The 26,054-nt window shown below is 40.7% G+C and overlaps 1 protein-coding gene across 1 annotated transcript in view; it reads left to right on the top strand.

The window, feature by feature from the left end:
- LOC139292784 (transmembrane protein 163a-like) overlaps positions 1–26,054 on the top strand; it is a 52,651-nt gene that overhangs the window by 5,764 nt on the left and 20,833 nt on the right. Inside the window, exon 2 of the mRNA XM_070915167.1 lies at positions 586–705. Within this exon, the coding sequence (XP_070771268.1) occupies positions 586–705 (120 nt within the window). The remainder of the gene's footprint in view (positions 1–585; positions 706–26,054) is intronic.

Raw genomic sequence — 26,054 nt, 5'->3', positions numbered from 1 at the left:
CAGAGCCTGATCCCTGACCTACCTTTGAATTGGGGAAAATTGAGAGAAGTTTCATGTTTTTCCACTGGAAATACCTTTTTGAAAACATACTTTTAACTACAACCTAAATGTTATGAAATGGGTTCTATGTCCATTGTAATGTGTTTTGTTGGTCAGTTTTGTATGTTGTTTTGAATGACACTATATATCATCAGCCTCATTGGCTTGTATTGCATTTTGAAAGCTTTGCCATATTAGTCATGACCAAAACAACACACCATTGCCGTGGATCTGAAATCCTGAATTTAGTTACTGATTTAAAATGTCATGGGTAACATAATGTTCTTACAGCCGTTAAATCTGTGAGACTCCTTGATGAGCACACAAGGTGTAACTTTTTTTTTAATGAACTTTTTTAAGTGCTGATTGTTCAAGATTCAAAAGAGTCTTATTCCTATCGACAGTAAGTGTTACATTACCTCTGGCTGGCTGATGTGATCACATGATAAAACATGTCATAAAATGAATGTTACAAAACACAGACAAGAAGAAAGAAGGAATTGTCTTTTACATTGTCCGTAACAGAGTTTGTGTGTCTCACTGCAGGTCTCCTCGAGAGCAGCATGCGCCTGAAGCCCCATGAAGCTCAGAGCTACAGGAAGAAGGCACTCTGGGTATCCTGGGTCTCCATTGTGGTCACACTCATACTGGCTGTGGCAGCTTTCAGTAAGCATTTCAAATACTCAATGATAGGCATGCATGATGTACTAATGTGCTTCACGGTGACGTTTGTTAACAGCGCATGTGCTATCCTGTAGTGACAAGAGCGACTGTGGCAGTTTATTTCTCACTTCCCCGTTGACTCAGAGGAGATGTTGTTATCTAAACGTCTGGTCTAGTAATGGTGCAAACATGTTGTAAGTTTCACAAACATCTCTCTTACAATGTGGGGCTGGAATAAATACAGATACTCTGCGAGGATGTTCTGCAAAGGTAAAAAAAAACAAAACAGTCGCTATACAGTAGTTTGTATTCATGTTGTCTGTATATTTGCTATATGCTACTCTTTATTCAAACAAACACAAACTAACCATAAACATTTTCAACCTATATAAGTGTATCTGCAGGATAAAAGCACAATATCTGCTTATTTGAAATGCTATTTATTTGAATTCAGTGGTATTCTGAGCTTTATTCAAAGAGCAAAGACTGCCAGTGAACACGTCCAGGATGTAAACAACATATGTGTATGTAACTAAGCGGCACATGAAAAAACACTGAGCTAATTGATTCCACGGCTAACAGTGCATCAAGGACACATTTTCAATGGGTTCTTTCAGTGTTTCCAACCAGCCTCGTTATGTGTGTAGAAGCCCTTTTTATTGTGTTATGAAAGTAAGGAAGGCTGAATGTCAGCCACGCACATGTTATGTGTCACTAATTTGAAATCAGCATATTATAAACAGATCGCACATGTTTTTGAGCAGTATGACGACAAAGAGCATGTGCCTGTTACCCACAGTGATCTGATGAAGGTCAGCTGTCCAGAAAAGCAAACGAAAGATTCACGGCAATTAATGTCAAAAAAAAAAAAAAAATCAACAGCATTATTGTTCTCTGGTGGGGCGGGGATGTATTTCATAATTCTTTTTTTTTTTCAGAAAATCTGGTTTGGACCCCTTTCAAGTGTAATACAAAAGAAGCACTGTTGGTTCATCAGTTGTGCTATGTCAGTTGTGTTTGTTGGAGCAATTCAAACCAATTTTAGCAATATATAAAGGTTAACTACAAGTTAAACAGTGGGGGAGCATGGGGGACACATTTCCTGTCCAAAATGTGGACGCAGGAGATGCTGTGAAGTTGTACACAAGGTGCTGCCTTAGGCCCAGGTTGCAAAACACGTGGCGCACTGTGTTTGACTGATCCATTCAGTATTTTTTTTTACTTCCATCCTAAACAATCTCACACTTGCAAGGCTCCCTGCCATTTATGCTGCAATAAAACTGATTCCCTGAAGGTAAATATAAAATAAAAGATAGTCTTTAGTTAATGAGGATTCACCTGAAGAGGGCAAAGACATGAGAATGCCGTAGTCTTGAGAATTCATCAGTCTAAAGTACATTTGTTAATATTGCAAGTATTAAGGTGAGAGAAGAGTGCAGATTAGCAAATTCTCATTGGTTATTCAGCTTCACCCTCAGAGTTTATCAATGAGGTTTAGTTTCTCACTGTAGCTGGTGTGAAGTGTCTTATATGTACAATCTGATGTCCATCATGTCATTTACTGAGAGATAATGTCCCTTTACTATGTGATGAACATGTATTTATTGCACTTGGCAAGTGAATCACACAACTTTGGGTCTGGAAAAAATATATTAGTTTTTCTTTTGGAGGTTTTTCAAACTAAATGCACTGTACCTCAGTGATCCCTCTGATGTTGTGAAAGGATGAAGCAGCACTTTGTCTTATGATAGAGCATGTCTACCATGTGGGTGTTGCTTTGTCATCCTGGCTAAGCATCAGCTTCAAGTCACAATGTGTCCCAATCTATCCAAACCTTTTGTCTCATCCTTGATGTGCTGACTAAGCACAAACTTGCTTTGTCTTTTTTAAAGCGATGCAGCAGCGTGGACTCACACTTAGAAAGTAGCAGAGAAAGGTATGAGCATTTGTGAAAGTTTAATTTGAAGAAATATTTATACAGTATAATGGATGACATAGTCTGCCAATAACCATTAGAAAGAAGTAATAAACCACAATAAACCATTATTACATTATAAAATAAAATATTATAAAAGGTCCAAATATATGACCTTCAGTAGTTTATTCTGTTGGCCACACATAATTCAGCATTTAAATACGAAATGTTTGCTTTAGTTAAAGCTACTCTGATATATATTTTTATATTTACAATGGATTACATAACTACTTGGGTGTAGTTGAGAATAATCATCTGGTTTTAAAGTTCTCTTTAGCTCTATTGACTTTTATAGGTCATTGTTTTGGTTTTGCGTCACTCACACAACTTTCATTGTGTCTTTTTTTGGCTGCAGCCAGCAGCGGCTTTCAGCTCTAAAAACCCACAAGTTTATATACACTATATCAACTTAAAATGTGAAAATATGCCAGTGTGCTGTGTTCACAGTTGTTTCCACGGCCCCGAGGTGGTAAAAAAATCTGTTATTGCAGCTTCAGAATTACATTGAGCAAGATGAGAAATAGTTATGATGATGATGATGAATGGATACATTTATGGGGGAAATGTGTGTTTTATGTTGTCACAAGTTCTTTATATGCAACTGCAGTGAAGCTGTAGTTTGTGAATGGCATTCCTGTTGTTGATTCATATTTTGAAAAACCAGTGCAAGGAGGCGGGGAAACGAAAAAGGGAGAATGTTTTTCTGTGTGTGTGAACACTGAGATGACCTGCAAAAATATGCACCACTGAAACTGAGGGAGACAGCCCAGCTACAGGGAGACAAAAAGGAAAGAACGAGAGAACGGAGGGACGGCGGTGCAGGGAAGTGTAGATAGGCTCCCTTCCGCCAGTCATAACTGCAGCCTCTAGAGGACTCGGTCGGCGGCACTGACTGTACTGAATAAATGAATGCAGCGCTTCCCTCCTCTTCTACCACCCTGCATGGAGAGGGGTAAAAATGAAACAAAAGCAGAGGGGCTGAAGAGCGCTGAAGAGGAGACAACTTAGTGAAAGAGAGCAGAGGGACGAGAGAGAGAGTGAGAGACGGCTGCATATGGAGGTGTGGAGTGAAGCGCTGAAAGGTACGACAGTACCAGGGGACGAGGCAGGACGAGTCCTGGCAGGCAGCGTTGGGGGTTTAGTGGTTGTGATGGCTCAACTTTAAAGAACACTGGCGTGCCGTTTCCTCCCACCTGTGCCCTACTTTCTCTTTCTCTCTCACTCTCGCCGTCCTCCATCTTTTATCTGTTACGTTCTGTCAGCTTGTTTCCTTACCTCTACTTTCTTCACCTCCTCTTTATGTACTTTCTCAGTTTCTCTTTGCCCCCTTTGTTTTTTCTCTATTGGTAGAATGAGATCCAATACATTCTGTGCAGGCAAAGTCAAAACATGGTTTGATTCTAAAAAGCCGTCCAGTGTGTAGGGGAGCGTTTTCCTCTGGTGGACATGTTTTAATAAAGCAATGTAAAAGTCAAAGTCCTCTATCTACTCATATCTACTCATATATCTTTCATCCTGTTTCTGCCAACCTTTCCACTTCTCTTTATCTCCCTATCTTTTCTCTCTCTAAGGAAAACTGCAAATATCTTCTGCCCTTCTGCGACCTTTAGCAGCATTCTAACATTTAGAAGGGATGAGGGTTCAAGGCCGAGTCTTTTCTGCTCTACTTTCAATGGTATTGACTCTTTAATGTCTCGGTCATAAATGGCTGTTCTGCACCACCTCACCCGAGAAGCTGTCTTTTGTGCTTTAGGTACAAGTCTTGTACAAGACACACAGGAAACCTCTAGTACATCAAGGAAATGTATTGGTCAGTAAGGCATGTGAACACAACACACACAGACATTGATCTTGACTGTACATTTCCAAGTTGATGGAGTAAATGAATCCAAAACAAAATATTCATCATTCGAGGATTTCCTTTGATTCTCTGCTTAAATGAAATGAAACATCCAAAGTGACACAGCAGCAGACACTACCACCCTCCCACATGTATTTATTTCTGTTGTTTTATGTAAATAAGGGTCTGAGACAACAAATGTTAGTCCCGAGACAATAATTTATGCAGTTAATAATTGAGACCTGGCATTTTAGGATACTGCGTTCATGCCAGCATATATATATATATTTATGTATATATGTTATTTTATATTTATTATATATTATGTTATTTTGTTATTTTATTTAACAACAAAGAAAGATAAGACAATGGTCATAAAAACATTGGTCAAAAACTCCCCAGGGTACCTTTAAGGTTGTGTGTGTTTGGTTTAACTATCGTTAGATAGTGAGTTAACTGTTATTGTCAGCATTGGTGTTAGAGTTAGGCTTAGGGTTAGCCTAACCCTTGCACATGGACAGAACGCTGGTTATATTTCCTTCAATTTACATGATATTTCACTGGAGTCTCTCTTCACTGGATCACTTTCACTTTACCTGTGTGTTGAACTATAAGAAGGGAGGGTGTTGTTTCAGCCTTTCAGTGTTGCTTATTAGAAATGCCAACTCAAGGTGTGTAAGTAACTGAACAGATATTGTTTCATTAACAGGTATAAGGGGATTTCTGAATTATGTTAATGTGATGCATGTGTATTGTGCTTTCTAAGCGGCCACAGGAAAAGCTGTTCCATTCATCAACAAGGAGGGTTTTTGAGATTGCCTTACAGGCCGTCTTGGAGCAGGCTATAGGAGCTGGCCTGTGGACTAATAGGCTGCCACATGATCAATCAGTGGCACTGCCAACAACCATTTTCATGTTTGAGCAAGGAGATGAAAAGCTTGCTCTAGGAGGGAGTAAAAGAGGGAGGGAACAGGAGGGATAGAGGAGGGGAATAAAGCCGAGAGTGAGAGGGAGAAAATGGGACAAAAAGACAAAAAGAAAAAAATAGGAGGGAGTGGCATTGAGTGGATTGAGGAAAAGGAGGAACTACAAGTGCATTAAGGGCAGGACAGAAACAGCTGGAACATAAAGGAGGAAGGAAGTAATAAAAAGACTGACTGTGTGATAGAAATTATTAGGCACAGTAGCACAAAAGAATGAAAGAACAACTCATTCGGCCATGACTTCAACACACAGCTTCCCTCTCAATCCTCTCTTTTTCTTTCTTTCTCTTGTTTCTTGTTTGCTCTCTGGTTCTTCCTGTCTCTGCAGTCGAGCTGTAATTACTGTGATTTAACCCAGATACATAAAGTAAAAGCCCAACGTGGTTATAAATAAACCATCACTTTATGGATATCTATCTGTGCCGTGACTTTCTAGTTGTATAAAGGAAGAGCTGAGCCAGAGAGTGTATAAAAAGTTAGGTCGACTTTCACACAAAAACCGCATGTTTGCCACGAGGTCAGAAGGGCACGATTAAAGCCTTGTTTGACTCGTAGACCTACTAGACTGCTATCACGGTTTAAACCCTGGTCTCCATTCACAAAGGTCCCCGGTCTGTGACTGTAGCTCCGTACACACCCCTACTAGGGAATAATAACAGACCTAATCAAAATATTTTAGCTAAACAAAGTAGTGGACTTTCAGGTCTTTAATAGTTATTGGGATGTTTTCAGTGGAGATATAATCCATCATCTATATTCATCTTCTAAAATCCCACAGCTGACATTCTGTGTTTAAGTGTAGCAATTATTTTACCGTAGTAGTAATGTGGGGCTGGATATTTTAGCATTTTAGTGTTTCCAGCCTAGCCTGGTGTCACACTAGTCTACTGGCCTACAGGTTTCAGTATTATGCCCAGAAACATCCCTGGTATTGGTTGTAACTGACTCATTGCTCCAATTTTATTTGCAGATCTCATCTTTAATCTGATGTGACGTAATCAATATTTGCTCATTTTATTTGCATTAAGGATAAATGCAGTATGCACCACAGAGCAGAATTGCTACAGAAATTATAGTCAGTAGCTGATTTTATTTTAACTGGCTACATTATGGCCAACAAATCCCATGAGAAAACCGAAACCAACAATGAGTTGGTCCCTCTAACAAATATTATCTGCGTATCCAAAGTCTGATATAGCCTATTCCATCACCCAGCCACATTATTTCACTGGGAGAGACGCTCCTTCATACCATGAACACAGACACTGTGTTTTTTTTATAATTAATCCTACATACAGGATGGGATTGATATGTGGTGCCAGCGCACCAAATGTGTGTCAATCCATGAGTGAAAACAGTCCCAAAGAAATGCACTATTTACTCCTTTATGAGTAATGTTAGCTAAAAATCACAGTGCTCAGCTGTTTTAGGAAATAAAAGAATCTAACTATGTATTTGTGACTCAATTTAAAGATGAATGTCTTCAGAACAAACAAATGAGCTTGAGGCTACGAGGAAAGGCTGTTGATTTTGGTCTTTTTATGGGATTTATAGACAGTAAGAAAAATAGAATAACACCAGCCTTATACTTTAAATAAAGTCTGTTTTGAAGTGTTTTCAGAGTGACGTGAATTAGATAGACTGCTATTCATGCCATGGATAATGCTAGACTATGCTAGATAAGAATGGACTTATTCAACACTGTGATAAAGGGTTGTAATATGAGGATTCATTTGTGGTCATTAGAGATGCATCTGCTGACTCCTGCTACCTTCTCTATCTCATTTGCTAGATCTGAAAGAAAAACATAGCCAGGGCGAAAACAAATGATGAATCACAGAAGGCAGAGTGTACACAATAGAGATGTTTGTGTTGAGCTGTACAGTGGTATCTGCAGGCCATTCATCATATCTGGGCAGTCACTGCAGAACCACAGTCGTACCAATATCCCCCCCCCCCTCCCTCTCTTGCTCCAATTCTACCTCTGTGCTTTACTCCCCCACCAATCCCCTTGCTCCCACCCACTTTCCCTCCTTTCTTCTTCTCCGCCCAAACTCTCCATCTTCCATATCCTTACCTCGCTGCCTCCACCTTACTCGCACACCCAACCCCACCCTCGCCCCCGCCTACTGTCTGTCTCAGGGTAGAAAACACAATCATTTATTCATTTGTTTCCCCTTCCTTCCCAGTGCAGTCTATTTTTACTGGTAAATACCAAGTTGCCAGCAGGGAAGGAATGCTAGGCTTATATGGTGTCAAATAAATCAAAATCATTTGCTTCCTGTTGTTTCTCTGCAATCCTTTTAACTGTACCTTCAGCTTTTAGGCCTTTTTTTGTTTGCCTTGCCTGTAAACCCATTACCATACCTACAGTAGGGTTATTAATTATGTGTTTGTGCTGTCTCTTTGTGCACAGTTTCTATTTTTATGTGGCTGTCCAGATGTGTATTGTTGTTGTGGTTCCTGGCTAATTCTAATAATCAGATAAGACTTAATCTCCCGGTCCAAATGGTCATTATGTGTCATTGTGTTTTTGCTGCAACCAGCAGCCGTTACATGTCACATTACTGCACGTGTGCAATAGTGGGACAAACCTCTAAGGATTGTATGATCCTCACTGCTGTCACTTTGAGGTCAACTTGGCTGCTAAAGCATGCCTTGTCTGTTATCCCAGTTTTTAATCCCATGTGAATTACTGTTGCATTTTTCATTTTGTCATGCATGAAGTACATGCAGACTGATCATCGGGATCATTAATACTTATATTCACTAAGAAGTGTGTGTATAGTACACATGTGGGCATGCAAGTAGTGTGTGTGTGTGTGTGTGTGTATATAAATGTCTGGTTGTGTGTAAGACAGAAAGCCTGAGTGAGGAAGCGGGTTTTGTTTGTAAATGTGTTGGCAAATAACAAGCAGAACACTGAGTTTCCCCCTCAAACATCATCTTCTCTAAAGTGGTTGTTTACTTCAGTATTACAGAATCCCTACTTTCTAAACATGAATTACAGACCTACAAATAATATGGCAGACTGGAACAATTGCATTCCAATAGTCCACATACCTGCTCCATGTTGAGTGACTACCCCTGTCATTCCATATGGTTTTGGTTCTTCGAGGGTCTACACTTAAACAATAGCAGACAATGTAGAATAGTGAAGCAGAATGGGGCCATAGACTGGCTGTTGACTGGTATGTTAATCTTCAGTGGTTAAACGTCTCATTCTTTGCCTTGTCTAAGTGTTGCGTGGTGAAGAGGATAATGTTGTCTTTTACAACCCGTGATTTGACGGCATGTGCTGAGACTGTGTTTGCCATTTACAAGCAATTATATAATGAATGACAATTGGCCTGTGTAAGATTTACCGGCTTCAGCAGCACGCAGCATCGCTATATAGTATCTTACTGTTGACAGAATGGGGATAAGGGTGCTTTGACTTCTCAGGGATAGCTGCTCTGCATAGATCCCACTCTCCATGATCCCTGCTCTCAGTGACTTAAGACAGGGTACATCATGGAGATTCTACATTAAAATGAATCGCTATTTTATTATTATTTACTGTGTGAATGCTGTTGTTCAAAGAACCTGAGCCAGACAGCTTGAAAAAGAGGATCTTGATCCACTTTCAAGCAAACTCAGTGCAATTTGTTTCATGGTGTGAAAGCAAAGTGGACCAACCACAGGATTCTGTGATTTTTGATCAATCCTAGTTCAAGTATTTTAGCAGTTCCTCTTTAAAAAGAGATTAAAAGGTAACTGCCACACGGTAGCTATCCCGTGTAATATTACAGTACAAAATGACTTTCATTCATTCTTATTCTGTCCGTCATTATTTATAACACTTGAGGTTTAGTTGCAGTCTCAACTAATAATGCACATAGTCAATTATTTCTTTGTGATATGAGAGAAGATAAATAAAATATTGCACGACTTTCTGACAGTCTCCGAAATGAGACCAATACAACCAATTTGTTTAGCTCCTGGATGAAGGATGAGAGAAGCTGTTAAATACTTATTAATATAATTTAATCGACTGATTAAAGCTTGATTAAAAAGATTTTAATTTACTTCACTTTGCAATTGTGGCAAACTGTTGTAGATGTTAATGCATTAAGTCAGTTGCTCTTGTGAGATGTAGTGTGGCTGTAATCTAAACTATGATCATACAGTGCAGTGATACCGCATTTTTTTTCTGCAGAACTACCACACTGTCATAATAAACAGATCCCTTGCTATTCACACTCTCTGAAGCTCCTCTGAGCGCAGCAGCGAGGTTGTCTTCAGCGTTCTCGGCTTCTCACACCAGATGCTTCAGTCACATCTCCCCTTCTCCTCCTCCTCCTCAGCACCACGAGGACACTGACAAATCGCGCACACAGACACTCATACATAAGTGTACACATATAGATGCGCCATCCTCACATGGCAGCGAATGACATAGGCCGAAGATATGAATACATTTCTAGAAGCAGCATAATTAAAGGTACTGCAAACATTTGGATAGATTGCTAGCAGCTTCGGGAATTTAAAAGCTAATAACAAATAAAGGTGTAACCTTTCACACCCTGAAATGTTCTTGCTACTGACTACGCTTTCGTGGATTTGATAAATTCAAGACAGCCTAATCTTAATCATTAGTGACTGAGGGGTCCACTGGGTGTTTGCTTTTAGTGTGTGTGCATGAATCTGTGTGTGTAAGTGTTTGTACTCAGGCCCTTGTTCTGTAGGTCTAGTTATGAAATCTTTATAAGGCCAATGATAAGGTTAGAGTTATAAATCACACACACACCAGAACACCCATTTTTCTTCCCCTCTGTTAGGCTCGGTCATTCCTCTACATCCATTAGTGGATCATAGCCAGGCCTGGAAGTATATCTTACTATTATCATGTGCTTACAGTTCAATATGGCACACATGCATTTACATTCTGAGGCCTGAGTAGGGAGAGGTGGATCTCTAACTTTGTAATATTTATCAGTGAGTTCACAATTTAAATACACATTTGAAGAACTAAATCTAGTACTACTGTGGTTTTAAGGCTGTGTATCTTTTGAAATTGTTTCCGATACACATGTTGATATGATACCTGAGTTTTGTTAAAGATACCAAAACAATAATTTCCTTGATACCTTACTTTGAGGGTTAAAGACTTGTTTTTTTAATTCAACAAAGGAATCCGAACTTGTTAAATTTCAAACTTTGTCTAAACACAAGTAGGCGCACAAGAACGTTGCCTAAATAAAATACAGTTTAAAATTGTTGCAATTATGATTTAAATGAGTAAATATGTGACTAAAGAGTAACTTAACAAGTCAACAAATCTAAGAAGACATTCAGTGCCAGCATTTGGTGTTTGACAGTTTTCGAGAGCTACAGACACATTTCAGTCAGTACCAAAAAAGTATACCAGCCCTTCTGTAGTCAAGTCTAGGAAGTTTCCAAAGATGCCAAATATGTGTGAATGTGTGTGAATTGTGTGCAAATTAAATGCACAACAGATTTGATTGAATATTGCATGGAATCTTTTGCTGTAAGTAACGACAAATAGTTGGCTTATGAACATGGATATATGAAGATTTTCCTGCCAGTTTTAGGAAAGTTTGAGTTAAACTGATCACAGGAAATGAAATATCTCTATGAATATTATATATATGATATATATGAATATTCCACACATTCTCTCCTTCATGATCACCTGCACCACCACAACAGGCACTTCTTAAAGCACTAATGCTCATTCTGTGGTTATGTCTGTAAATGGTAGAAATGATGATGTTGGGTTGGGTCTCTAAGTAGCAAAGCCTTTGAACAAATGTGTGTGTGTGCGCTTGTGTGTTTGCATACACCTGTGCTGTGCTGTAGACCCTTGATGTTCGGAGGATACCATGTGGTCATGCATGGTTTGTTACGCAGCTTCAGTCATCAGATCTTGTGATTAAACTAACTGAATTATGAATGCTGAAAGGCTGTGCAACATACTGCTAGCTAATATAGCTAACAGCATGGAGTTACACAGAGGATTTGTTCTCTCTGATTCACGACCTGCTTTTTAAAGCGTGAATTTGTTCGCGTTAGTCCCGCTGAAATATTGCATCTGGCTTTGTTACACATATGTGAGCCTGTTTAGTGATACTGACGACAAATAAAGCTAAAAAAAAAAACAACCTGAAGAGCATTCTGGTATTTTGTTATTAGACTCAAGCTTTGTTGTTTACATTGGGATTCGGGCTTTGCTTGTGTTGTCAAGGTAACTGCTGCTCAGCCTTGTACTCGTGCTGAATGGATTTCTGTTTAGGTTTCACACTTCATTAACTGTCTGATCCCACCTGTAGTTTGTGACAGGTGGTCACAAACTGCTTAGTGGCTTTGACGTGGTTAATGGCCCAAAGTGACTCTATGGCAGCCATTCCAGTCAGCAGCTTAGGTTTTATTTGGGTACATGATTCTGACACAAACAGACAATATGATTGTTAAAGATATCTTATTGGCTTGCATCAGGAAGCGAGGCTGAAGCAGACAAGTTTATCCATTCTCCTTTTTGATGTCACATATTTTGGTCCATGTGTAGTAACTTCTTGTGTGATTACTGAGCAAAATGAGCTCAGTGGTGGCTGACAAAAGAATTTCTATCTCCAAATCTTTTCTCTTTGGGTTGTGCAGTTGATATAATTTGTGGGTACTGATTCTTGAAACTTTAGGACATTACCTGTCTCTACCATTTGGTGCTGCCAACATGCAAAGTCGCCTGCTGCAGCTTTAATGATAAAGCCATTGAGGCTATTCTACCTCACTGCAGTAACACTATTGATCCCCTTCTCAAGAGAAATAGTGTTGAACACCCTGCAGGGCTGATTCAGGAGAGATCAGATTAATTTTCCAACCACGACAGACCAAGATCCAAGGGACACACCTTTAAAATCAGATATGTGTTCTGGGCCTTTGTTGTCTGTCAACTCCGTCTCTCTGCGCTTTTTACTTTGAACTAACAAATAAAGATAAAAGACAAATAATGTGAAACATCTGTTGGATGGAAGGTATGAAAGCACTTTTCTGTGTATGGGTTTGCACACACTGCTTCTCTCTCACTTCACCTTGCAGTTGATGTGTCAGGGAACTGTGGATAGGCATTTTTATCAGAAGCTACGGGAGTGTTTTATCTGTGTATTTGCTTGGCTGTCAAAAAGTCTCCATCTGCAGCATAATTATAGGACAGCCTCTATAGGCAGCCTCATACCATCTTTTATCAGTCAGCAGCACTTGACTATTTTTACTCCTCACTGAAGAGCCACAGAAGTGAGGTGGTGCAGTGTGATCAGATATAAACGTCAGAAGAGAATGTCTGCGTCTGAGTGACTGTGTGTGTGTGTGTGTCTGTGTTTGGGATATTTCTTGTTTGTCACACAGTGTGGTTGTAATGTTCTACCTATCCCGTGTCGAGGTGTAGTGTTTCACCGCTCGTCCACACAGCTCTGTGCAGCTCTGATATTCATCACGGCTGAAGCAGAATTGATAACAAGAGCACTTCCTGGTGGGATCTCTTCTACAATAATCTCAAATTGAAGGACTATCATTGTACCTGAAAATTGATATTATTTGCGACCATTACTGTCACTGTATCAACAAAAGTGCAAGTGCAGCTCAAGCTTTAAGAAGGACTGGGAGACATGATGAATCGTGGATAGTTGATGGTATGATGGTGTATATCGGATCACAGTTTCTACATTCTCGCCTTCTTGGTCTTTATCTTGTATCGTCGCTCTGGTGCTGTCGCATGTGATCTATGCATGAGAGGAACAGTCTCGTGAATGTCATTAAATATTAATAGCAGTTCAATTATTTGCAACATACCACACAAGTCGGCAGTGCTGTAGTCAAGAACACTGGTGGTTAACAGCTGAGGTGAGTCCGTTTTAAGCCTGTAACTGTTTTTGTTTGCTATCGGTTTCAGAATACATATTTCTTGAATACATGATAAAGAATATAGGGGCAGAGTTTGTTTTTTAAGACTGACAGTCTTAAAAAACAAATTTAATCATAATCCATCCAATAGCCGGTATTTCACGATAAAATCTTAATCTCATAATGGTGCTAGAGGAAAAGTCAGGGGATCACCAAAGTCAGTAGGACTCTGAGGACCATGAATGTCTTTAATGGCAGTCCACAGTCGGGTTAGTAACCCCATGACTACTAAACTCAGTAGAATTCCCCTTGAAATGCATACCAGAAGACATTGTCAGAGGCTCAAGGCCAATCACGAGTATCCATATTCTTCATTTCCCGCTTAACTATGCCTTGCTGCTCACCATCACTGCAGCAGTCACTCCGATCTAGTCACTAGCGAATCAAAGCGCTCGCTGTAGCTCCGTAGAAATCAGAAAAAAAAATCACATTTAACTTCACATCCACGTTCTACTGTTCTCCAGTGGATTTCTTAGTGAGGAGCATCCTTTAACTTATGAGTTGTTCGAGGATCGAGCTGTTATAATGGGCTCTTATTGACCTACTAGCTTTTCTTGCCTCGTGCAGCGGGGGAACACAAAAGACCAGGCAATGAAACTCCCTGAGCAGCCAACAGCTAGTTCCACTGCGATCAATTGTAAACCGATGCTTGGAATGGATCCATTACCAAAAGGCCTGGGCTTCCTCATACTGCAATTTGTTAACTGGGAATAGATTATATAACGGTGAGGGTGGCCTGAGGGAAAAGGAACTGGGAAAGGCTAATTTTCCCCTTAATGGACGACTATTTTATTGAGCCCTACTGTTGGGCTGATGGAACACGTAAATAGGAAAGGGGAGGCTATAAGGGGGTGAGGAAGTGAAAGCAAGAGAGAGAAAAAAGGGAAACAGCACAGTGTGAAAGAAAGACAAGCATGTCATTTATCTTCATTCCACGAGGTCCAACACTTCCTTTATTTTTGTGGAGAGCAACGAGGTGTAATTGGTGAAACTGATGTCAGCACGTCTCTTTCTCTCTCTCCGTGCTTACAAACAGGGTTACACCTTCTAAGATTGTATTAAGTGAGAATAAGCAAAGACAGAGGCAGGCATAGGCTCAGGGAGGGAGGGAGGGTGAGAGAAAGGCCAGGTAGTGGAGTCAAGCAGGGAAAAAGGAGACTTATGAGTGACAGCAGACAGAGAGCATAAGAAGTAAAGGAGCGATACAGTTCACAATGGCAAAGAACAAGAATGATAAAAAAGCGCCCATGGAGCAGCTGAACCAGAGCGGCTGGATGGCTGCAGTACCCCGCTCAGCAATCCTATACTTACACAAACGGGGGATAAGAGTCGTTGTTGTCGCTATTGTTATTTCTGTTGTGAAAGTCCAATTTTCTGTCCAAATATTCAATTAGACAATGCTGCTTCAACAGTTCTACAGTGGCTCAGTGTTCCACATCACTCTATAAATGAACAATAGGTCCAGATTTGATGTTAATATCTAAAGATGCAGGTATTGATCTGACAACCACTTTTGAATTACAATGTGCCTTCATGTGCCCTGTGTTACACAGTATTTCGTTCAGTAGAAAATAAACACCTGCAGACTGACCTTTACTATCAGCTTGCAGGCTCTGTATTCATTCCTTAACATTAAAATACATTTAAAACAGAAAATGGATGCAGTCACTCTGGTTCTATTTGTTCTATTCTGGAGGTATTTGGGGCAGCTCCAGCAAGGGCGGCGGGAAAACAAAGCTAAATGCTTCCTGTTAAGTGCACATTCCCTGGAATATTCATCCACAGTTTACACACGTTACTTTTGTCAGTTCAGGGATCGTTTGTTTTCTCCACCACTGAATCATAGTATCCTCTCGTGAGCACTATGCACACAGTAATCCACCACCCACGCTTGCTTGGTTGGTATGAAAACAAACAAACCCTCCTCTGCGCTTAACCCAGTCAAAGCATTGTCTGATGTCAACTCTGTCAGGCAGACAGATGAAACAGAGGCAATCAGACAGAGTGAGTAACATGAATGACAGAGGGAATGTGATAGTCAAACAGAAGATCAGAAGTAAGCAGCAATTAGTCTTTACGCGCAGCTGAAGTTTAGATTTATAATCCATGTATCTGAGTAACGATCTTCCTAATCTTTACGAACCAGCACAGCCCTGTTTCCAGTGGAAATTGTATTGACTTCTTCCTGGATTACGTCTTTGCTGCAATTTAAACCTGAGAGGTTAGAAGTGTTGTGTCTTGATCTGTCTGTATCCCCCAAGCAGCAGGCCACGTTCACGGCCATGTCAGGACAACACACACACACACACACTTGAGATGGGACTAATTTGCACTCAATTTTCAGCCACATCTCTGCGAGACGGCCAAGGCCACTTATATTATGCCTGTGAGTGCTTGTGTGTGTGTGTGTGTGTGTGTGTGTGTGTGTGTGTGTGTGCGTCTAAAAAACATGATCCTAGCTGATAAACCACAAATAGATTGTTCTTTCACAATTTCAGTAGTCTTTTATAACAGTGACTCAGGATGTTTTACTGAATGAACAGCCGGCAGAAAAGATGTCACGCTGCTAAAACACTGAGTGGATCATGCACGGTAGGCTAGCGTGTGAAGTCAGAGATCTGGTATGAATAGGCTGGCAGATGCTTGGAATACATTTACTGTAAGGAGTGAACAATAACCATTTGACCCTCTGGCCTACAGTATCCCATTTTTCTATGATTAACTGGTTGTGGACAGACTAATAGCACTGAAGAGTTTCCATGTTTTTTAAGCTCCCAGCTCACCTAATGCATAGAAACAAAACAGTAAAATGATCTCAGATGAAATCCAAGCTGTCTGTTGTCCCCATCTGGTGTTCGCCTCCACTGCCACTGCACAGCTGTAGGCCTGAAAGCACATACTGTACATACAGTAACAGCCTCTCGCTCAGCACAAACGCACTCTATATGATATTGCGTCCGATTCCAGTTTTTAAGATCAGAGCAAAAGCAGCACATTGCCAGCATCATTGGAACTGTGATTTGTGAAGTGTGAGTGTGATCACTAACCTGTTCGTTCGTGTGTGTTCCTAGTCTTGGATGTGCCGATCAATATGTGACAGGTACTGACACACAATGAAATGTTAGCAGCGTGCAGTGGTACGCATGGAAAAGGGTTCGTTTCTTTTTTTCATTCACAGCAACAGTTGCACAGAAAAACTGCTACTGCTCTGAACCCACCGAGTGAAGTGTTAATGGTTTTATTGATAGCAGTTGGAAACACATCTCCATCTGTCTCTTTTTACTTAATTTATGTACGTGGTTGCAGCAGGAGAAGGACAGAGATCATCATCATCATTGCTGTAACATTAGAAGATAAATATGGCTGTTTTTATTTAATGAATGCTGATCCCTCATTGCTACTTGTCCTTTTTGACCTAATTTCTTGCGTAATGATATCTCAATGTATGGCTGCTACAGCCTGCATTTAAAAATGATGCCCCACATGTCTGCCTTTATATACTTACAATAATCACTAACCTACAGTTCTGTCATATTTTACACATCTTCCTAATTTTAAAGTGTCACAAATTGGCCCAAAGAGTGCAAGTACAAACAAGAGATACAAACAAATATAATCTAATCTCTATACACCTAAAATAAAGACAACTTAAATAAACAATGGGGTGTGGAAGTCAGCATTAATGACCTACCAATCCATGCACTGCTGTCAACAATGAAAGTAATGCCAAACTAGTGTTACTTTGGTGCCAAAATGAAAAGGAGTGGGAAAATGCAGGGTGGCACCTTTGAAACCCTCAGCAGCACATCCATTTATTGCTTTCAGCAATAAAACGCATTACTTGGACATGTGAGTTACAGTAGGCCCTATGTGCCAAAATGAGAAGGAGAAAAAATGCAGATGCAGATGCCAGCTAGAAAAAGTGTGAGAGAGTGAGCTAATGGTCCAGCTTGCATAGCTTAGAGGGCTCAGGCTGAGCAGGTGAGCTGCCACAGCTGACGGCCAACCCATGGCAGCCAGTGGCTTACTGAATTCAACCGGGACAGCATACGAGACACAGTGAGAGGAATGTTCAAAAAGTTATAGTTCAGATTATTATTTTATTTTATTTTAATTTTTGCCAGAAGGTTAGACAGCATCTTCCAGCAAGCAATTAGTCTCGTTGTCTAGGAGCTGTGGAATTGGTGATCCCTTAATGTTTCACCGAGCGCAATCAACAGGTCAAAAATGTTTATTTGTCCAACACTTCGGTTTGTGACCAATGACCTGAAAAGCTAATGGCATTCCCGTCAGCCTCAGCTGTACTTTATGTTAATCAGCAAATTTTAGCGTGCTAACACACTAAACTGAGGTGGTGACCATTATACTTTCTAAACACCGTCATGATAGCATTTTCATCATGAATAATGTTAGCATGCTGATGTTAACATTTAGCTACATTTAGTACAGCCTCACAGCGGCATGTCTGTAGTCTCTTAGACTGGTTTTCTGACAGCTTTGGCTTGCTGGGAGATCTCTGACCACAGTCATCCAATGTCAAAAAAAATCTCCTCTTACAAAGCAATTACATACCATATTGATACATTTTTTTAGACAATATTAAGTTGAGACATCATAACCAAAGATTCGTGTTTGCAAGTATTCAGTAGCATGATTTTTGCTATTAGTTGACATACTACACACCTATTATGGTAGTGCTCTTTGGCAATTTACTGCACCTGTGACTATAAAACCAAATTAGTAGTTTGCAGGATTAGTTGGATCACCTCTAATACTGATCCAAGAAAAATATGGCCATGCAGACCACTTTCATCTGTTGCCTGTCTTTTTCTGTTAACTCTCCCAAGAAGCAGAGATGACGGCTAATAGAAAGTGACAGCACAGAATCAAAATAGATGGAAATAGTTGCTGGTTATGACTCACACCTCATTCATTTTTAAGCAAGATGAAACCATGTATTTGGGTGCGGGGTTGTTGAGTGTGTTCAGTATCGAGTGAAACTGGGCTGCAGCTGCTCCACACGAATGTGGGTTAGCTCGCAGTGAACGCAATTCTTTAAACAGAGCTATAAAAGAAAAATCACTGTCGGATAGCAGGGGCATTTTCAGACAACGTAATAGTTAGGATGTTTCAAAACAGATGTTTGAGATGTAAAGGAGATGCTCAGTCAGGACTGGTTTCTTTTTGTTAGGATCACACACACACGAGAGGGATTATTGTAGGATTGTAGAAGAATCCAAATACAGTTAAAGCCCTTTCTGAAGGCGTAATGTGACACACCTCCCTTGTTATATATAGCTTGATGTCGACTTCTATACTGTTGTTTTCTTTTTAATTCAACTACTGTTTCGGCTATAACTGCTTCAGTGACTTTCCTCAGCTACCAAACACTGCTGAGTCCAATGCATCGCCCAGTGTTTTCTGCTGAGAAGCCTATCAGCACCTTCTGTTCTCGTGTTACATCGGTGAATGTTGATGAAACAGGAGGCTCCGACAGGACTGCTTGTCACAGTGTCACAGAAACGCCTAATCCTTCGCCTTTATGTAGGATGTATAACCAGAAAAACATACATGAATACAAACACAAGTCATAAGATAACTGATTTGGAGAGGCAGCTAGAAACACTGTTTACATCCTCCACTGACATAATTATAACTATGTTTCCAGATCAGGCTTGGCTTGGTGGCTTGATGTCACCAACAGCCTAACATCCTTGAAAGCATTTCATCAAAACTTCCGCTTCAAGTCTGGAAAGATTCACTTGATACATGAATCACGGTGGCTCTGATGTCATGGTTTGGTTTTCAGGTTTATTTGTGTTACACGTCGTCATAATGAGAGAGCAGCGGGGAGACTGTGACTGACAAAGACAACACTGAGGACAGAATGATGCAAGAGAAACGATTAAATTGTGCCCCTTTAACACAAGTGTGAATGAATATCAACAGGACTGGCTTGTCCCGGTCTTTTTTAAATGTCAGCGTTCAGCCCAGATAATTGCTGAGACACAATGAAGCTGTATTGCGCTGAAGACAATTTTGGAAAATATAGATTTTAAAAAAGATACAGTGTTAAGGTGGGGCAGGTGTGTTCAACTTCACGACTTCAAGTGGGTCTAGGTTAGGGGGCGAGTGTAACCTCGAAACACTTGTATAGCCTTTTGCACTGCATTTTAGTTGAATTTAAACTGTTACTGTCTTTTTTTCTCTGTTTTTATTGCTCACGATTGCATGGCTACATCGCAGAGAGAAGACTCGTCAGAAGCGCACACTAAAACTCATGCTGTTTTGACACAAAACATCATAATAATTTAGTGTTAGACAGCTGAAATAATCTTTATATCTCCCACAAACAGCAGCCTACATCGTGTGTGTGTGTGTGTGTGTGTGTGTGTGTGTGTGTGTGTGTGTGTGTGTGTGTGTGTGTGTGTATGTGTGTGTGTGTGCGTGTGCGCACTATCGTTTGTCCACTTATGGAAGTGTCTCAAGCATCTCTCTCTCTGCTTGTGTGTCTCAATTTGATTATGCAGAACAGTCTCCACAGAGCTCATTATTAAACTGTGGGGGGAAATGTGTTGTGGTCAGACCTGCACTGTGAATTTGATTAGGACTGAAGCCCTCATAAACACAAACAAAACACTGTCTGCCTCACTCTCTTGTCTTATATTATATATATATATATATATATATATATATATATATATATACCTCAAACACGTAAATTCAAAGCCACAATCACACACATGAGGATGCTCACGTATAAGAATAATCACATATGTGAAAACCACGCCCACCCTCTCTGTTGTCAATCTCTAACTCCCCTCTGTTTCTATCTGGATTTCTATACGTGTTGAAAATGAATTCTCACTTGAGTTATGTCTGAATCAGCACCTCATCAAGGTCAGAGAGAGAGCGAGAGAGAGAGAGAGAGAGAGAGAGAGAGAGACCTACATATTGAATACACTGAACAGTGAGACACAGGTGAGGATTGGATATTTCTGTCCTGTAGAGATGAAAGCTGAATTGTGAATTGTTTTATGTAACTAACCGGTCACAAAGTAACTGTACAGTTAACCAGTAAACCATACAGTATATGTACACTCAAGTTAAGACATCAGTGTATTCCTGTGGCCTGTGTATTTAAAGCCAGCCTGCAAATCAGAAGACCTTTGGGATAATACTTAAGTTGAAGTTGCAAGCTTTCAGACTTAAGAGTATGAAATAACTTGCAAGGCAATGCTCTGAAGACGTGGTTGAATTCTTATTTATGAGTCAACATGTACATTCTCCCCATTATTTTGCATACTAGGTCCTCAAAACAACAAGAAAATCTGACTTGCAAGAGTGTGCGCTCCATAAAACAATGTTTACTAAATGTAAACTTACAAGTCCTTATACGTAAATTACAAAATATTAGCGTTTTCCTGTTTTGAACATTAGCTAGCTTGACTTTGAAACAACAATTATTTCTTAATATTTAAGTGACCACAGGCAACAAGCACCCTCTTGCAATCTTAATTTGAGCAATCTGGCTGCATGACATTTACCCATTCTTCTTTTTTTTTTTCTCCCTGAGTTAGGAGCAGCCCAACTGTTCAGCCTTTTCATTCTAACAAGGAGATATTTATGCAATTTCTGCAGCATAGAAGGAAAATGCTCTCAGGCTGGGGTGTCGTGGGAAATTGACAGATTGTGATACAAAGACAGGCTGCGGAATTACTGAAACCCTCAAGTGCATATAGGATCATTGAAGAGGGAGAGAGACACAGAGAGAGAGAGAGGTAGAGTAGTGGCTCAGGTGTCTCACAGAACTCCTCACTGCAGGGCTAAAACAGACATCAGTCAGACTCAGGTGAATCCATTTTGCCATAAGCAAATGATGTTATGTCAGGAGTACCTCAGACCTGTGTGGACCTCATGTGGCGTAAACTGTGTATCTGGATGTGCGCCTCAGTAACCAATCTGGTCCTGACAGGCCAGCACAGTTAAGCAGCAGTTGTTACCACCCACATGTCAGTGAAACTGCTTAAACACTCGTCACTGGTCGAAGTTAACCGCAGCAGCTGTCTAGTTTGGAATAATGAAGCTGCGTGATTTCTGCTAATTACTGCTCACTGTATTCCTGCCAGGGACCGCTGGAAGTCTTGAAACGTATCAAAGCAAATAAATTAGTTAGGTAAACAGTAAACAGTGGGGATATTATTTCATGCTCTTGCCAGCCAGAGCTCTGATGGACCCAGAGGAAGAACTCGCAGCACTATACTTGAGTTTGTTTGTTATAATTAAAAGGGAAAGTAGAGGGGCCGATGAGTTGTGTAACTTAACTGAATGTTAAAAAAAAGGTTTTACAGGGTTGTATGCTTTTTGTGAAGCAAGAAAAGGTAAACCTCAATCCCCTGTTGTCAGTAAACATTGCATGCAGTATAGGCCTCCAGAACAGAACAAAGGATGTTGTGGACATACTGTAATAATGTGGTTGAAATCTAGTTGTCACATAACTATTTGTCCAAGGACCAGTTGGTTCGATTTAGAGCTGTATCTGGAATTTTCACCATTTCTCATATTTTGTTTTGTAGTCAACTTGTATTCTGCGCTCAAGTGGTTTAGCATTAGTGAAGAATGTCCAAGTTAGCAACATGAACACAAGCAATAAGAAAAAAAAAGACCATTCTGAAAGGTGCAGTTTGCCAGTTGGAAACTTGCTCAGTGCTGGCAGAGGTTTTGGCTTTAATAAGTGCCTTTTAGTGTAAGATAGTGTCTTTGAAACACAGTAACCCAGTAAAAATCTTTTTAGTTAATGTGTAACTTTGCTCAATTAAGGACAGTTTTGTTTTCGCCTTGGAAAAAAAAAAAGAATAATAAACAATGATTTAAGAAAAGAAAATATTTCAAAAATCAGTTTCATACAAAATTCTCTGTTATATCATTTAGAATGAGCTCCTTGGCTGTAGATGTTTGAGAGCTTTGAATACATTCCCGTCAGTCTTCATGTCAGCTTTTCCTTGAACTACAATTCAGTTTCCCAATTTAATGACTTCTATACAAAATACGAATAAACCAGCTGGTTTGTCTATAATACAGTACAGTTGAAGCCATAACCACACAGTGCATTTGCAGTTGGAGTAAAATCCACAGGGATTCAATTAGATGTTGTTTATGTTATATTGTAATGAGAGGAGCTATACTTCACTGCAGCTGGAACAATACAGAGGCATGCTAAAGAGTATTATAGCTTTATATTTTGGGATTATTTAGATAGAATATTATCCTCTTTGGAAAAGCTGAAGTGTGTGTAAATTACTGCAGAAACCAGAGAAAATAAACCGCCGTTTTTGTTAGATTATCCTCCAGACAAATAATTCGGCCGCGCGATCCATCCATCAAATTCTGAGAGGATCGAGCACCCTCCCTAAACTGAGCCACAGCTCTGACTGTGGCTGTGATGCATCGGAGCACGGCAACAGCAGTGGAGACCTTGAGAGGATGTTTTGTCTGCCGCTAATGAATTCTCTCATAATACTGTCACATTGGTTGCCACAAGATGTTCTTCAGCTAACTGCATCACAGTAATTCTCCCTGCTGTGAGGACATCAACAGAAAATGGATATTCAGTAGAAATGTCCTTTATACCAAAATAACCCATTTATGACTCTGTTGGGTTTTGCTGAACTGTAATTCCTGCCTAATTGTGAAGCATTAGGGTGAAAGCTGTGGTTAATAATGAACATTTTGTTGTGTGTGTGTGTGTGTTATTATCACTTCACCAAACACATTAGTGTCTACTCCACACTGCTGTCATGATATTGGAGCAGAATAGAGATCTTCTGACATGGATTCTGTTTTTGGAAAATCCTTGAACTCCACCGAAAGCTCCTTAAGATGTTAAAATGTCTCCAGAACGAAGCTCTTTAAAACCTGCAGGTGTGTAGGAAGCATTAGCTCAATCAGCCGTGTGCTTGTCCCAGCTTAAGCTCCACATGAACCCCCGTGAGTCCCCAGTGCCAAGCTGCTCGCAGATGGCACCTCCCTCGCTGTGCCCATCGACTGCAATGCTGCCCTGCTACAAATCAATACTGCTGGGCTACAGAGAGGGGAGAGGGCTGCCGGACCGAGGCAGTGAGGGAGCCCGGGAGGGAGGTACCACGGCGAGGGAATATAGGGGTGTTAATGTAGGAGAGAGGGGAGGAAACAGAGGAGACAAATTGAGGAGCAAAATGAAAGGGATGGAAATAGATAGGGAGTGGTAGGAAAGAGAGGAAGAGGGGGAGTGAGGAAGATGATTAACGACAAAACAGAAGTGGGATGAAGGAGGGTAGACTGGTGGGAGGGTGAAGACAACTGCAGCAAACAGGAGACGGAGCTGGAGGGACAGAGAGAAACACAATGATTTCTCTTTTAGAAGGGACAGAGGGACGGAGAGGGCCATCCACGGGGGACACAGAGGGAGAGGAGGACAGAAAAAACAGGGAGGTTAAAAAGGAGGAAGGAGGTGGAGAGGGAGGAGGTGGAGAGAGGAAGCATCCCAGTTGGGTTTTCCGCAGGGTGAACTCAGCCAGAGTGCGAGGCGCAGAGCTGAGCCGAGCTGAGCAGTAGGTCCTGAATTATTAAACACTATATTTTGCAGCTGAGCAAACGGCCGCAGCCATGTCGGATGTGTCTGCTGAGGATGGTGATGGTGTGTGTATGTGTGCTTGTGCCCGGCAGTTTTTATGAGTGTTTACTAGTCTTATTTTTTGATATTGTGTGTGCTTGTTGCTTTTGTCTGCTTGTGTGTGTGTGTGTGTGTGTGTGTGTGCATGTGTGTGTGTGTGTGTGTGTGTGTGTGTGTGTGTGTGTGTGTGTGGTCTGTCATCAGGGGGAGTGTATGCCCATTTAGACCCACTAATTAGTGAGGAAGCAACGTCCTGAGGGCCTTTGTCTTAACTCCCTGCCCCTGTGGAGAGCAACCAGCAATTTGAGACACTGATGCAGAAAGACACACACACACACACACACACACACACATGGATTTGGTAATGGGTTTGTACACACAAATACTCCCCATTTACTCTAGTCATTCAACATTTTTTGCAATTGCAACAGTATTACGTTTCCTTCAAAATCTATATGCCGGGTCTTGTATCTGGAAAAATCCCGATGAGATTCAAGACATTTAACTTTGCCACATATATGTGTGTCCAGAAAACAAGAATGATTGTATCCCTCTTGAGTTTCCCAGGCTACATTAATCAGGTCCTGGTGGTGATAATGCTCCTGAGGCTCTTTGCTAACTGCCAAATAAGCAGCACTAGTAGAATAACTTGCGCACTTTAGCATTTTAGTTGATTTCAGTTTAATTTCAGTGTGAATTCAGCTGTTTTTGAACAGCTGGAATCTTCCTGAGGTCCATCTTAAATGCTTTTTGGATACATTCACACTTGTTTTCTTTATATCTGATTAATGAAGTCTGATCCTCCCAAGACACATGAAGTGCATGTATCTTAATACACAATGCATTGTGTATTTGCAGGTGATTCCATTAATAATTTTACATTATTTTGTTTTCATATTCAATATGAGCCATTTGAATTCCCCTATCAAAACGTTTAAAAGCTGCGCTATAGGTCACCTTGCACGTTTTCACATTTTTGTCTCAAATCTGGCTGAAATTGGGATTTCTCGTGCACACGATTTTCCACCTATGAAGTCTTGTAACCTACAGTGTCTAGATTTCCGGCATTGGGGTGTTCTTTCCCATTGCAACCCTGCTGCACAGTTTCAGCCCTGACAGGTGTATTTGCATAGAAATCGTGTTTAGTCCAGCTTTAATGCTGCATAATTTCTCCTCACTGTCTGCTCTCTCCTCCTTCCATGTCCCCTCCTCCACTCCCTGAGCCTCTCCCCTCCCTTCCCTGTCCTTCTCTCTTACCCCTCTCTCTGGCCTTCTCTCTCTAACCTGCCTCTGATTACCATTCCCTTCTCATCATTACATTGTGCAAGTAACAGATCTACCATCGCCACATGGCGCAGAAATATAATGAACTGCTTCTTAACCACACAACTACGCTTCAAACACTTTGAATCCCTTCCCTCATCTTGGGACCATTAAGTGGTTTTCCTCAACTTCAATAAATGTGTCTATTGGGAGTTTCTTTTTTTTCTTTTTTCAGAGCACTAACACAGATGAGTCACCTCGATTAGATTGAAAGCTCAGAGAGTCACTGATTGGCAGAGTGAGAGTGGATCCTACAATCTCTCAGGTCTTCTCTTTCTGTCTGTCTTTCTCTCACTTCATCAATCACTCACTCCTCTGTTTCTGCCGCCTCTCTGTCTCCCCCTAGTCGCTCTGTTTGTTTGTCCATCTGCTGCTCTGTCTGCCTCTTTCTTCATTTCTCTCCTCCTCACCCCCCATGTCTCCCAGATTATTCCTTTGCTCCTTGCGATATAATTGAATTTCACATCCCTGAATTGAGCTCTCGCCCTTGAGGAACAGAGAGGAGGACGTAATTACATTTCTGTTTGGCTGAGAATGATACGACTAATTTGATATAGACTTTTTTTTTTCATACAGTCAACAGCAGGGGTGGTTCAACGGGTGTTTGAATGGAAAGCAGCC

The sequence above is a fragment of the Enoplosus armatus genome, chromosome 11, assembly GCF_043641665.1.
Source record: "Enoplosus armatus isolate fEnoArm2 chromosome 11, fEnoArm2.hap1, whole genome shotgun sequence".
Classification (NCBI taxonomy): Eukaryota; Metazoa; Chordata; class Actinopteri; order Centrarchiformes; family Enoplosidae; genus Enoplosus; species Enoplosus armatus.
Note: the sequence above shows the minus strand (reverse complement) of the source record. Positions and strands in the feature narration are given on the sequence as shown.